This window comes from Staurois parvus, unplaced genomic scaffold, assembly GCF_062004578.1.
Source record: "Staurois parvus isolate SC_StPar_1 unplaced genomic scaffold, SC_StPar_1.0 ptg000235l, whole genome shotgun sequence".
Classification (NCBI taxonomy): Eukaryota; Metazoa; Chordata; class Amphibia; order Anura; family Ranidae; genus Staurois; species Staurois parvus.
The window spans coordinates 3,487,835-3,502,329 of NW_028318031.1; the positions used below are offsets into that span (position 1 = coordinate 3,487,835).

The 14,495-nt window shown below is 46.1% G+C and overlaps 1 protein-coding gene across 1 annotated transcript in view; it reads left to right on the top strand.

Moving 5' to 3' along the window:
* The window catches only part of PRSS56 (serine protease 56), a 62,160-nt gene that overhangs the window by 9,659 nt on the left and 38,006 nt on the right, over positions 1 to 14,495 (top strand). The window contains exon 5 of the mRNA XM_089680170.1: positions 5,120 to 5,309. Coding sequence (XP_089536296.1) covers positions 5,120 to 5,309 — 190 coding nt within the window. The remainder of the gene's footprint in view (positions 1 to 5,119; positions 5,310 to 14,495) is intronic.

Here is a 14,495-nt window from a genome sequence, read left to right on the forward strand (position 1 = left end):
CACTGACACCAACGATGGGGCACTATTCCTCCCACTGGCACCAATGATAGGCACTATTCCTCCCCCCACTGACACCAATGATAGGCACTATTCCTCCCCCCACTGACACCAACGATAGGCACTATTCCTCCCCCCACTAACACCAACGATAGGCACTATTCCTCCCCCCACTGACACCAACGATGGGGCACTATTCCTCCCCCCACTGACACCAACGATGGGGCACTATTCCTCCCCCCACTGACACCAACGATGGGGCACTATTCTTCCCCCCACTGACACCAACGATGGGGCACTATTCCTCCCCCCACTGACACCAACGATGGGGCACTATTCCTCCCCCCACTGACACCAACGATGGGGCACTATTCCTCCCCCCACTGACACCAATGATAGGCACTATTCCTCCCCCCACTGACACCAACGATGGGGCACTATTCCTCCCCCCACTGACACCAATGATAGGCACTATTCCTCCCCCCACTGACACCAATGATGGGGCACTATTCCTCCCACTGATACCAATGATGGGGCACTATTCCTCCCACTGATACCAATGATGGGGCACTATTCCTCCCACTGACACCAATGATGGGGCACTATTCCTCCCACTGATACCAATGATGGGGCACTATTCCTCCCACTGACACCAATGATGGGGAACTATTCCTCCCACTGACACCAATGATGGGGCACTATTCCTCCCACTGACACCAATGATGGGGCACTATTCCTCCCACTGACACCAATGATGGGACACTATTCCTCCCACTGATACCAATGATGGGGCACTATTCCTCCCACTGACACCAATGAAGGGACACTATTCCTCCCACTGATACCAATGATGGGGCACTATTCCTCCCACTGGCACCAATGATAGGCACTATTCCTCCCCCCACTGACACCAATGATAAGCACTATTCCTCCCCTCACTGACACCAACGATAGGCACTATTCCTCCCCCCACTGACACCAACGATGGGGCACTATTCCTCCCCCCACTGACACCAACGATGGGGCACTATTCCTCCCCCCACTGACACCAACGATGGGGCACTATTCCTCCCCCCACTGACACCAACGATGGGGCACTATTCCTCCCCCCACTGACACCAACGATGGGGCACTATTCCTCCCCCCACTGACACCAACGATGGGGCACTATTCCTCCCCCCACTGACACCAACGATGGGGCACTATTCCTCCCCCCACTGACACCAATGATAGGCACTATTCCTCCCACTGACACCAATGATGGGGCACTATTCCTCCCACTGATACTAATGATGGGGCACTATTCCTCCCACTGATACCAATGATGGGGCACTATTCCTCCCACTGACACCAATGATGGGGCACTATTCCTCCCACTGATACCAATGATGGGGCACTATTCCTCCCACTGACACCAATGATGGGGCACTATTCCTCCCACTGACACCAATGATGGGGCACTATTCCTCCCACTGACACCAATGATGGGGCACTATTCCTCCCACTGACACCAATGATGGGGCACTATTCCTCCCACTGATACCAATGATGGGGCACTATTCCTCCCACTGACACCAATGATGGGACACTATTCCTCCCACTGACACCAATGATGGAGCACTATTCCCCCCACTGACACCAATGATGGGGCACTATTCCTCCCACTGACACCAATGATGGGGCACTATTCCTCCCACTGATACCAATGATGGAGCACTATTCCTCCCACTGACACCAACGATGGGGCACTATTCCTCCCACTGATACCAACGATGGGACACTATTCCTCCCACTGATACCAATGATGGGGCACTATTCCTCCCACTGATACCAACGATGGGACACTATTCCTCCCACTGATACCAATGATGGGACACTATTCCTCCCACTGATACCAATGATGGGACACTATTCCTCCCACTGATACCAATGATGGGGCACTATTCCTCCCACTGACACCAATGGCGGGACACTATTCCTCCCACTGATACCAACGATGGGACACTATTCCTCCCACTGACATCAGTGATGGGGCACTATTCCTCCCACTGATACCAACGATGGGACACTATTCCTCCCACTGATACCAATGATGGGGCGCTAGTCCTCCCACTGATACCAATGATGGGGCACTATTCCTCCCACTGCAAAATTACAGTTCTGAAGTAGCAACGAAAATAATTTTATGGTTGGGGGTCACCCCAACATGAGGAACTGTATTAAGGGGTCGCGGCGTTAGAAAGGTTGAGAACCACTGCTCTATAGTGTGTGTTTAGAGCCCTAAGTATCATTTGTATCTGCTGCTTCATTCCTCTGCTATCAGCATGAGTTACTTCTGACAAGCTTTCCTGACACCAAGAAAAAAATGGTGACAGTGGACCTTCAGCACACATACTGTGACTGACAGCCTCAGCTCTGTTCCTGTGTGGAGGGGGTGTCTCTTCTTTCCAATCAGTTCTCAGAACTCTCCTCGCTGAGCTCTGCAGAGTGTAGCTTCAGCTCTCCGACACTTTTTTTTAAATTCTAAGACAAGCTTTATAAATTCAGCACTTTCAAGGAACGTAGAGAAGAGAATGCTGCAAATAAACAGGTACAGCTTATGTAGGAGGATTTATTTAATATCTGTGTATCACCTGAAGCCAGTCACTTCACTGGGTATATGTATGGGATTACAAGCACGTTAACCATCGAAGCACCTTGTATCAATACTTATTTGTAAAATACAAAGTGTATAAAAATAATAACAAATAATAATAGAAAATACCAGTTTATAAACCTAAAGCTAAAATTGACCTAAAACTGCTATTTTTAGCCTTCAAATAAAATGTTATATTTAAACATTAAAACTGCATAGGATGGTTTAGAGCTGTTAATTATCAGATGTGTACGTTTGACTAATGTCTTATTGACCTATGACCTATTGTGGAAAGGAGAGCTGCTTATGACATTTGAAGGCTTCTCCATATTCCTCCTTTTATACCCTGTTGTGGAAAATGAGAATGAGAAGAGGCTCAGTCGCTCTAGTTTAAAGTGTTACTAAACCTAGTATTACTAAACCTATAAATTAGTGTTACTAAACCTGTATTTACTATATCCGGTCTTCCACAGTACACAGAACATAGAAATGCAATTATTTTAGTAAATATAAACTGCTAAATACCTGCTCTCATCAGCAGTATATACAGTTGCAAGAAAAAGTATGTGAACCCCTTGGGATTACGTGGAGTTTTGCATGAATTGGGCATAAAATGTGCTCTGAGCGTCATCTAAGTCACAACAATAGAAGAACACAGTCTGCTGAACATAATACTACACAAACATTAGATGTTGCCATGGTTTAATTGCACATAACATGTAAACATTCACAGTGCAGGGAGGAAAAAGTATGTGAGGCCGTAGCTTAATGACTTCTCCCAGAGCTAATTGGAGCCAGGAGTGAGCCAACCTTGACTCCAATCAGTGTGATGATATTGGATGTGTTGCTGACAGCTGTCCTGCCCTTAAAAAACACACACCTGTTTTGGGTTTACTGGTTTCAAGAAGCACTGTCTGATGTGAACCATGCCTCGCAGAAAAGAGCTCTCAGAAGACCTACGATCAAGAATTGTTAACTTGCATGAAGCTGGAAAGGGTTACAAAAGTATCTCCAAAAGCCTTGATGTTCATGTGTCCACGGTAAGACAGACTGTCTACAAATGGAGAAAGTTTAGCACTGTTGCTACTCTCCCTAGGCGTGGTCGTCCTGTAAGAATGACTGCAAGAGCACAGCGCAGAATGCTGCATGAGGTAAAGAAGAATCCCAGAGTGTCAGCTAAAGATCTACAGAAATCTCTGGCACATGCTAACATTTTTGTTGACACATCTACAATAAGGAAAACATTAAACAAGAATGGAGTACATGGGAGGACACCACGGAGGAAGCCATTGCTGTCCAAAAAGAATATTGCAGCACAGTTGAAGTATACAAAAGAGCACCTGGATGTTCCACAGCACTACTGGCAAAATATACTGTGGACAGATGAAACCAAGATTGAGTTGTTTGGGAAGAACACACAACACTATGTGTGGAGAAAAAAAGGCACAGCACACCAACATCCAAACCTCATCCCCACTGTGAAACATGGCGGAGGGAGCATCATGGTTTGGGGCTGCTTTGCTGCCTCAGGGCCTGGACGGATTGTTGTCATTGATGGGAAAATGAATTCCAGAGTTTATCAAGACATTTTGCAGGAAAACGTACGACCATCTGTCCGCCAACTGAAGCTCCGCAGAGGATGGGTGATGCAACAGGACAATGACCCAAAGCATACAAGTCATTCAACAAAACAATGGCTGCAACAGCACAGAATACGCCTTCTGGAGTGGCCCAGTCAGAGTCCTGACCTCAACCCGATTGAAATGCTGTGGCATGACCTTAAGAGAGCGATTCACACCAGACATCCCAAGAATATTGCTACACTGAAACAGTTTTGTGAAGAGGAGTGGTCCAACATGACTCCAGATCGTTGTGCAGGTCTGATCTGCAACTACAGGAAACGTTTGGTTGAGGTTATTGCTGCCAAAGGAGGGTCAACCAGTTATTAAGTCCAAAGGTTCACATACTTTTTCCTCCCTGCACTGTGAATGTTTACATGTTATGTGCAATTAAACCATGGCAACATCTAATGTTTGTGTAGTATTATGTTCACCAGACTGTGTTCTTCTATTGTTGTGACTTAGATGACGTTAAGAGCACATTTTATGCCCAATTCATGCAAAACTCCACGTAATCCCAAGGGGTTCACATACTTTTTCTTGCAACTGTAGCAGTCTTGTGACCTCTATCAGTGTTCAGCAGATTAACCCCTTAAGTTCCACTGTGAGTATAACAAGCCTTGCTGCATATACAGACTGATTTTACTTTTGTGGGTTTAGTAATGCTTTAAGCTCATCTCTTATGCACCTCCAGTCAAGAGGCTGAGATCTTGTAGACTACAATATGTTTAATATTTGTTATTTTTCATGTTTAACTGAATTTTCAGCAGCAAAGATTCTGGTGTTATGTGAAGTATTAAATATGTCTTATGCCAGAATGAAATAATCATTTGAGCTTTCCATTTTCCTTTTTTTTTCTCTTTATCAGTGACCTGTGGACAGACTATATCAGCTGTCATTAACAGCACTGGTCCCAAAGGTCGTATAATTGGAGGGAGTGTTACCTCACCAGGGTCTTGGCCGTGGTTGGTTAACATTAGACTTAATGGTGAGCTCATGTGTGGAGGAGTCCTGATAGGAGATGCATGGGTCCTTACAGCTGCACATTGCTTTAATGGGTATGGAATTAATTTTCTAATCTTTTATATCATAATTAAATTACTTGATTTACTTGACCACTAAGCTACATACCTGTGTTTTTTTAATAGGACCCTAGATTTTTTTAACAGTTTGCCTATAAAAACCATTCCACCTTATTAAGTAGTGTCAACATTTTTTCTGATTGCTAGCTTCCTGTCAGTTGTGCATTACTGAAAAAAAACATATTTGGAAAATAAATACATATAGGTATATGCCAAATACATCTGAGCACATGCAGAAAGCATCTGAAACCTATGACATATGAAATATAAGCCTTCAGAAGCATCAGGTATTTCCACATGATAGATACAGTATATTGCCAAAAGTATTGGGACGGTTGCCTTCACACGCACATGAACTTTAATGGCATCTCAATCTTAGTTCATAGGGTTCAATATTGAGTTGGCCCAACGTTTGCAGCTATAACAGCTTCAACTCTTCTGGGAAGGCTGTCCACAAGGTTTAGGAGTGTGTCTATGGGAATGTTTGACCATTCTTCCAGAAGCACACTTGTGAAGTCAGGCACTGATGTCGGACAAGAAGGCCTGGTGTAAGGGACCGCCTGGCGGTACCACTAGCACTCCACTGAATAGGCGTCCCCAGCGCACGGAATCTAAGTCCCAGGGTGCTTGTTCACCAGGGCCCCTGATGGTGGGGATGGACTTGGAGCCCCCCGAGACCAGGTCGTGGCTACTGGGTGCGTTCGGCAGTGGTAGTGGTATGCGCCAAGGGCTCCCGCGGGGAAGAGTCTGATGTGAGGAGGTCAGAAGACCCCACTGCAAGGAATGGATGGATGGATGAGCAAGGTCAGACGGGCCGGGTCGGTAACAGAGAGGACGGCAAGGTACAAGGCAGTGGGCATAGAATGGTCGGGTCACACGCCAGGTCAGCAACAGCAGTTCAAATCCAATCAGGGGCATTCAAGAGAGAGGTCAGGCAAAGCAAGGGTCAGGATAGGAGAAAACAGCAAGGTCAGGTACAATCCGGGTCACAACTTACAATTCACAGGTTCACAGGTTCACAGGATGCAGGGAAGACCAGAAGGCACTGAATGACAGCTCAGGGCCATTTAAATATCCCGCCCTGCGCTGCCATTGGTGCCCAGCGGGCGGCCGCGGCTTCTACTGCGCATGCGCGAACCCGAACGCCGCGGCCGGCCCGGACCTAGTGCCCGTGTCCCTGCACAGGGCGGTGCACTGCGCCTGCGCCGGGACCATCGCGGCGGGGATCGGAGAGATCCCTGACATTGCCCCCCCCCCTACGGGCAACCTCCGGATGCCCACCCGATCTCTCCACCACGGGTGATCGCGAAAAAACCTCCGGACAAGTCTGGGTGCATGGACATTATGGGCTGGTTCCCAAGAATTGTCCTCAGGGCCATAGCCCTTCCATTTGATAAGGAATTGGGTCTGGCCTCCCCTCCTTCGACACTTCAGGATTGTTTCAACCTCAAATTCTTCTTCTCCCTCGACCGTTACGGCTTCCGGGGGTCTAGATTCCCGGTCAGGGAAGGCATCAGGGACTACTGGCTTCAGCAGGGACACATGGAAGACTGGGTGGATCTTGAGCGTGTCAGGAAGGACGAGTTCGTAGGCCACTTCGTTAACCATCCGTTTAATGCAGAAGGGGCCTATAAATTTGGGTCCCAATTTCTTTGACGGGCAAAGCATTTTTAAATTGGACGTCGCAAGCCAAACCTTCTCCCCAGGCCGCAATACCAGATCTCCTCTCCGTTTCCTATTGAATGCCTTCCTGTAGTCTTCCTGGGCCCGACTGATGGCCTCTTGAAGCTTCTTATTGTTCGCGGAGAAGAACGTCACCACATCTTGCGTTGCTGGTACTGGGCATTCCGTGACCAAATCTGGGAGGAAGACTGGGTGAAAGCCATAGTTGGCAAAGAACGGGGACTGTCCCGTCGCTGAGTGGCGGGCGTTGTTGTACGCAAATTCCGCTAGGGGTAGAAGTGGCATCCAGTCATCTTGAGTAAATGAAGTGTAGCATCTTAGGTAGAGATGAGCGAATCGAACCAGGCGAACCGGAATTCGATACGAATTTCAGGAAATATTCGATTCGCGTCGAATCCGAAATTTTGCCTACTTCGGGTGCGCGAATCGAATATTTCCCAATCAGCCGGCAAAAGTGTCCCTGCAGTGAGCTCCGCTATTTCTTACAGTTCTCTGACAGAAGGAACACATGTAAAGCGGTTGAAACATTGTATCTATTAGTTTCCATTTAGGATACAGATGTTTCAACCGCTGTACATGTGAAGAAGCTGTCAGAGAACTGTCAGAAATAGAGGAACTCTGCACATACACTTTTTGCCGGTTTGGAATTCTTATTTTCATCCTACTTCTTCTTCTTCTTCTACTTCTTCATCCTCATCCTCAGAAGAAGAGGATGAGGATGAGGATGAAGAAGAAGAAGAAGTAGGATGAAAATAAGAATAATTCCAAGCCGGCAAAAAGTGTATGTGCAGAGCTCCTCTATTCTGCAGATACACTTAGAGAAGCTCTGCAGATACACTTAGAGGAGCTCTGCACATACACTTTTTGCCGGCTTGGAATTATTCTTATTTTCATCCTACTTCTTCTTCATCCTCATCCTCGTCCTCTTCTTCTTCTTCTGAGGATGAGGATGAGGATGAAGAAGAAGAAGAAGAAGAAGTAGGATGAAAATAAGATTAATTCCAAGCCGGCAAAAAGTGTATGTGCAGAGCTCCTCTAAGTGTATCTGCAGAGCTCCTCTAAGTGTATCTGCAGAATAGAGGAACTCTGCACATACACTTTTTGCCGGCTTGGAATTATTCTTATTTTCATCCTACTTCTTCTTCTTCTTCTTCTTCATCCTCATCCTCGTCCTCTTCTTCTTCTGAGGATGAGGATGAGGATGAAGAAGAAGAAGAAGAAGAAGTAGGATGAAAATAAGATTAATTCCAAGCCGGCAAAAAGTGTATGTGCAGAGCTCCTCTAAGTGTATCTGCAGAGCTCCTCTAAGTGTATCTGCAGAATAGAGGAGCTCTGCACATACACTTTTTGCCGGCTTGGAATTAATCTTATTTTCATCCTACTTCTTCTTCTTCTTCTTCTTCATCCTCATCCTCATCCTCAGAAGAAGAAGAAGAGGACGAGGATGAGGATGAAGAAGAAGAAGAAGAAGAAGAAGAAGAAGAAGAAGAAGTAGGATGAAAATAAGAATAATTCCAAGCCGGCAAAAAGTGTATGTGCAGAGTTCCTCTATTCTGCAGATACACTTAGAGGAGCTCTGCAGATACACTTAGAGGAGCTCTGCACATACACTTTTTGCCGGCTTGGAATTAATCTTATTTTCATCCTACTTCTTCTTCTTCTTCTTCTTCTTCATCCTCATCCTCAGAAGAAGAAGAAGAGGACGAGGATGAGGATGAAGAAGAAGAAGAAGAAGAAGTAGGATGAAAATAAGAATAATTCCAAGCCGGCAAAAAGTGTATGTGCAGAGCTCCTCTAAGTGTATCTGCAGAGCTCCTCTAAGTGTATCTGCAGAATAGAGGAACTCTGCACATACACTTTTTGCCGGCTTGGAATTATTCTTATTTTCATCCTACTTCTTCTTCTTCTTCTTCATCCTCATCCTCTTCTTCTTCTTCTGAGGATGAGGATGAGGATGAAGAAGAAGAAGAAGAAGAAGTAGGATGAAAATAAGATTAATTCCAAGCCGGCAAAAAGTGTATGTGCAGAGCTCCTCTAAGTGTATCTGCAGAGCTCCTCTAAGTGTATCTGCAGAGCTCCTCTAAGTGTATCTGCAGAATAGAGGAACTCTGCACATACACTTTTTGCCGGAAACCGCTGTATGGAGGGAATGTCCCAGAACTGTCAGAAATAGTCTATTTCTGACAGTTGTGGGACATTCCCTCCATACAGCGGTTGAAACATCGTATCTATTTGTTTCCATAAATGGATCCATTTATGGAAACAAATAGATACAATGTTTCAACCGCTGTATGGAGTGAATGTCCCAGAACTGTCAGAAATCGTCTATTTCTGACAGTTCTATGACATTCCCTCCATACAGCGGTTGAAACCGCTGTATGGAGTGAATGTCCCAGAACTGTCAGAAATAATCTATTTCTGACAGTTCTGGGACACTCACTCCATACAGCGGTTGAAACATTGTATCTATTTGTTTCAATAAATGGATCCATTTATGGAAACAAATAGATACAATGTTTCAACCGCTGTATGGAGTGAATGTCCCAGAACTGTCAGAAATAGTCTATTTCTGACAGTTCTATGACATTCCCTCCATACAGCGGTTGAAACCGCTGTATGGAGTGAATGTCCCAGAACTGTCAGAAATAGACAGAAACTGTCACAGAACTGTCCTTCTTCTCATCCTTCTCCTTCTTCTCATCCTTCTTCTCATCCTTCTTCTCATCCTTCTCCTTCTTCTCATCCTTCTCCTTCTTCTCATCCTTCTCCTTCTCCTTCTTCTCATCCTTCTCCTTCTTCTCATCCTTCTCCTTCTTCTCATCCTTCTCCTTCTTCTCATCCTTCTTCTCATCCTTCTCCTTCTCCATCTTCTCATCCTTCTCCTTCTCCTACTTCTCATCCTTCTCCTTCTGCTTCTCCTTCTTCTCATCTTTCTCCTTCTTCTCATCCTTCTCCTTCTTCTCATCCTTCTCCTTCTTCTCATCCTTCTCCTTCTCCTTCTTCTCATCCTTCTCCTTCTTCTCATCCTTCTCCTTCTGCTTCTCCTTCTCCTTCTTCTCATCCTTCTCCTTCTTCTCATCCTTCTCCTTCTTCTCATCCTTCTCCTTCTTCTCTTCTTCTCATCCTTCTCCTTCTTCTCATCCTTCTCCTTCTTCTCATCCTTCTTCTCATCCTTCTCCTTCTTCTCATCCTTCTTCTCATCCTTCTTCTCATCCTTCTCCTTCTTCTCATCCTTCTCCTTCTCCTTCTTCTCATCCTTCTCCTTCTTCTCATCCTTCTCCTTCTCCTTCTTCTCATCCTTCCCCTTCTTCTCATCCTTCTCCTTCTCCATCTTCTCATCCTTCTCCTTCTCCTTCTTCTCATCCTTCTCCTTCTTCTCATCCTTCTCCTTCTCCTTCTTCTCATCCTTCTCCTTCTCCTTCTTCTCATCCTTCTCCTTCTTCTCATCCTTCTTCTCATCCTTCTCCTTCTTCTCATCCTTCTCCTTCTCCTTCTTCTCATCCTTCTCCTTCTTCTCATTCTTCTCATCCTTCTCCTTCTCCTTCTTCTCATCCTTCTCCTTCTTCTCATCCTTCTCCTTCTCCTTCTCCTCATCCTTCTCCTTCTGCTTCTCCTTCTCCTTCTTCTCATCCTTCTCCTTCTTCTCATCCTTCTCCTTCTTCTCATCCTTCTCCTTCTTCTCATCCTTCTTCTCATCCTTCTCCTTCTTCTCATCCTTCCTTCTCATCCTTCTTCTCATCCTTCTCCTTCTTCTCATCCTTCTCTTCTTCTCATCCTTCTCCTTCTCCTTCTTCTCATCCTTCTCCTTCTTCTCATCCTTCTCCTTCTTCTCATCCTTCTCCTTCTTCTCATCCTTCTCCTTCTCCATCTTCTCATCCTTCTCCTTCTTCTCATCCTTCTCCTTCTTCTCATCCTTCTCCTTCTCCTTCTTCTCATCCTTCTCCTTCTTCTCATCCTTCTCCTTCTTCTCATCCTTCTCCTTCTTCTCATCCTTCTTCTCATGCTTCTTCTCATCCTTCTCCTTCTTCTCATCCTTCTCCTTCTTCTTATCCTTCTCCTTCTCCTTCTTCTCATCCTTCTTCTCATCCTTCTCCTTCTTCTCATCCTTCTCCTTCTCCTTCTTCTCATCCTTCTCCTTCTCCATCTTCTCATCCTTTCTCCTTCTCCTTCTTCTCATCCTTCTCCTTCTTCTCATCCTTCTCCTTCTCCTTCTTCTCATCCTTCTCCTTCTTCTCATCCTTCTCCTTCTTCTCATCCTTCTCCTTCTCCTTCTTCTCATCCTTCTCCTTCTTCTCATCCTTCTCCTTCTGCTTCTCCTTCTCCTTCTTCTCATCCTTCTCCTTCTTCTCATCCTTCTCCTTCTTCTCATCCTTCTCCTTCTCCTTCTTCTCATCCTTCTCCTTCTTCTCATCCTTCTTCTCATCCTTCTCCTTCTTCTCATCCTTCTTCTCATCCTTCTTCTCATCCTTCTCCTTCTTCTCATCCTTCTCCTTCTTCTCATCCTTCCCCTTCCTTCTCATCCTTCTCCTTCTCCTTCTTCTCATCCTTCTCCATCTTCTCATCCTTCTCCTTCTTCTCATCCTTCCTCCTTCTCCTTCTTCTCATCCTTCTCCTTCTCCTTCTTCTCATCCTTCTCCTTCTCCTTCTTCTCATCCTTCTCCTTCTTCTCATCCTTCTCCTTCTCTCATCCTCTTCTCATCCTTCTCCTTCTTCTCATCCTTCTTCTCATCCTTCTCCTTCTTCTCATCCTTCTCCTTCTTCTCATCCTTCTCCTTCTCCTTCTCCTTCTTCTCATCCTTCTCCTTCTTCTCATCCTTCTCCTTCTCCTTCTTCTCATCCTTCTCCTTCTTCTCATCCTTCTTCTCATCCTTCTCCTTCTTCTCATCCTTCTTCTCATCCTTCTCCTCTCATCCTTCTTCTCATCCTTCCTCCTTCTTCTCATCCTTCTCCTTCTTCTCATCCTTCTCCTTCTCCTTCTTCTCATCCTTCTCCTTCTTCTCATCCTTCTCCTTCTCCTTCTTCTCATCCTTCTCCTTCTTCTCATCCTTCTCCTTCTCCTTCTTCTCATCCTTCTCCTTCTTCTCATCCTTCTCCTTCTCCATCTTCTCATCCTTCTCCTTCTCCTTCTTCTCATCCTTCTCCTTCTCCTTCTTCTAATCCTTCTCCTTCTCCTTCTTCTCATCCTTCTCCTTCTCCTTCTTCTCATCCTTCTCCTTCTTCTCATCCTTCTCCTTCTTCTCATCCTTCTTCTCATCCTTCTTCTCATCCTTCTCCTTCTTCTCATCCTTCTCCTTCTTCTCATCCTTCTCCTTCTCCTTCTTCTCATCCTTCTCCTTCTTCTCATCCTTCTCCTTCTCCTTCGTCTCATCCTTCTCCTTCTCCTTCTTCTCATCCTTCTCCCTTCTCCTTCTTCTCATCCTTCTCCTTCTCCATCTTCTCATCCTTCTCCTTCTCCTTCTTCTCATCCTTCTCCTTCTCCTTCTCCTTCTTCTCATCCTTCTCCTTCTTCTCATCCTTCTCCTTCTTCTCTCTCTCCTTCTTCTCATCCTTCTCCTTCTTCTCATCCTTCTCCTTCTCCTTCTTCTCATCCTTCTTCTCATCCTTCTCCTTCTTCTCATCCTTCTCCTTCTTCTCATCCTTCTCCTTCTAATTCTTCTCATCCTTCTCCTTCTTCTCATCCTTCTCCTTCTCCTTCTTCTCATCCTTCTCCTTCTTCTCATCCTTCTCCTTCTCCTTCTCATCCTTCTCCTTCTTCTCATCCTTCTCCTTCTCCATCTTCTCATCCTTCTCCTTCTCCTTCTTCTCATCCTTCTCCTTCTCCTTCTCTTCTCTCATCCTTCTCCTTCTCCTTCTTCTCATCCTTCTCCTTCTCCTTCTTCTCATCCTTCTCCTTCTCCTTCTTCTCATCCTTCTCCTTCTTCTCATCCTTCTTCTCATCCTTCTCCTTCTTCTCATCCTCCTTCTCATCCTTCTTCTCATCCTTCTCCTTCTTCTCATCCTTCTCCTTCTCCATCTTCTCATCCTTCTCCTTCTCCTTCTTCTCATCCTTCTCCTTCTCCTTCTTCTCATCCTTCTCCTTCTTCTCATCCTTCTCCTTCTCCTTCTTCTCATCCTTCTCCTTCTCCTTCTTCTCATCCTTCTCCTTCTCCTTCCTCATCTCCAAGGGCATTTAAATTAAAGGTACAGTGTTCTGCACTAATTTAAAGGCTCTCTGAAGCCTAGAAACCCTTTTTATAAGTCATCTTCGTAGCGAATAAATTCGCATCGAATCGAATTTCTTCCTGAAATTCGCCGAATCAGCCGAATCGAATTTTCGAATACTTCGCTCATCTCTAATCTTAGGTATTGCTCTAGGGTCTGATTGGTCCTTTCGGTTTGACCGTTAGTTTGAGGGTGGAACGCAGAGGAGAGAGACAATTTGATGTCCAGGGCTTTTTCACAGTGCTCTCCAAAATCTGGACGTGAACTGGACCCCCCGGTCCGAGACAATGTCTTCGGGGACCCCATGCAGCCTTACTACCTCACGAATGAAGACTCGCGCAGTCTCGGCCGCCGAGGGGGTTTTCTTCAACGGGATGAAGTGGGCCATCTTGGACAAGCGGTCCACGACCACCAGGATTGCCGTGTGGTCTAGTGATGGTGGAAGCTCGACTATAAAATCTAACGAGATCTTTTGCCAAGGCCGTTCAGGAATCGGTAAGGGTCGCAGCAGACCCCAAACCTTGTTTCTTGCTGGCTTGTTCTTCTGGCAGGTGATACAGGACCTTACATAGCCCTTACAATCTTTAGCCATGTCCGGCCACCAGAATGAGCGTCGGAGAAGTTCCAGGGTCTTTTCTGGGCCAAAGTGCCCCGCCATCGGGTGGTCATGGCAATGCCCCAAGACCAGGGTTCGGGCTTCCTCCGGCACCACAATTCGATCTTCCCTCCATAGGAGTCCCCCCTTGTTCTGGAGCGGCCCTCCGCCTGGGGTAGAGATGGTTGTGGATGCCTCCATTAGCTTGGAATGAAGGTCCGACTGAAGGGCCAAGAAGTTACCCGAGGACAGGATGGTGTCGGGTACTGGGATCTCCTTGGCGTCCTCGTACATACGTGATAACGCATCGGGCTTAGTGTTCTTTGATCCAGGCCGGTACGTAATGTGGAAGTTGAATCTTGAAAAGAATAGTGCCCATCTTGCCTGTCGCGGGCGAAGACGTTTGGCGGTTCTCAGATATTCCAAGTTTTTGTGGTCAGTAAATATTAAGATGGGGTGCACCGCACCTTCCAGTAGGTACCTCCATTCCTCTAACGCCGTCTTGATCGCCAGTAGCTCTCGATCCCCGATATCATAATTCTTCTCCGCTGGGGTAAGCTTCCGTGAGAAGAATGCTACAGGATGGAGCAGTTCCTTGGTGCCTTTCCGCTGGAAGAGGATGGAACCTACCGCATTCTCTGATGCATCTACTTCCAAGATATAGATCTTGGCGGCGTCTGGGT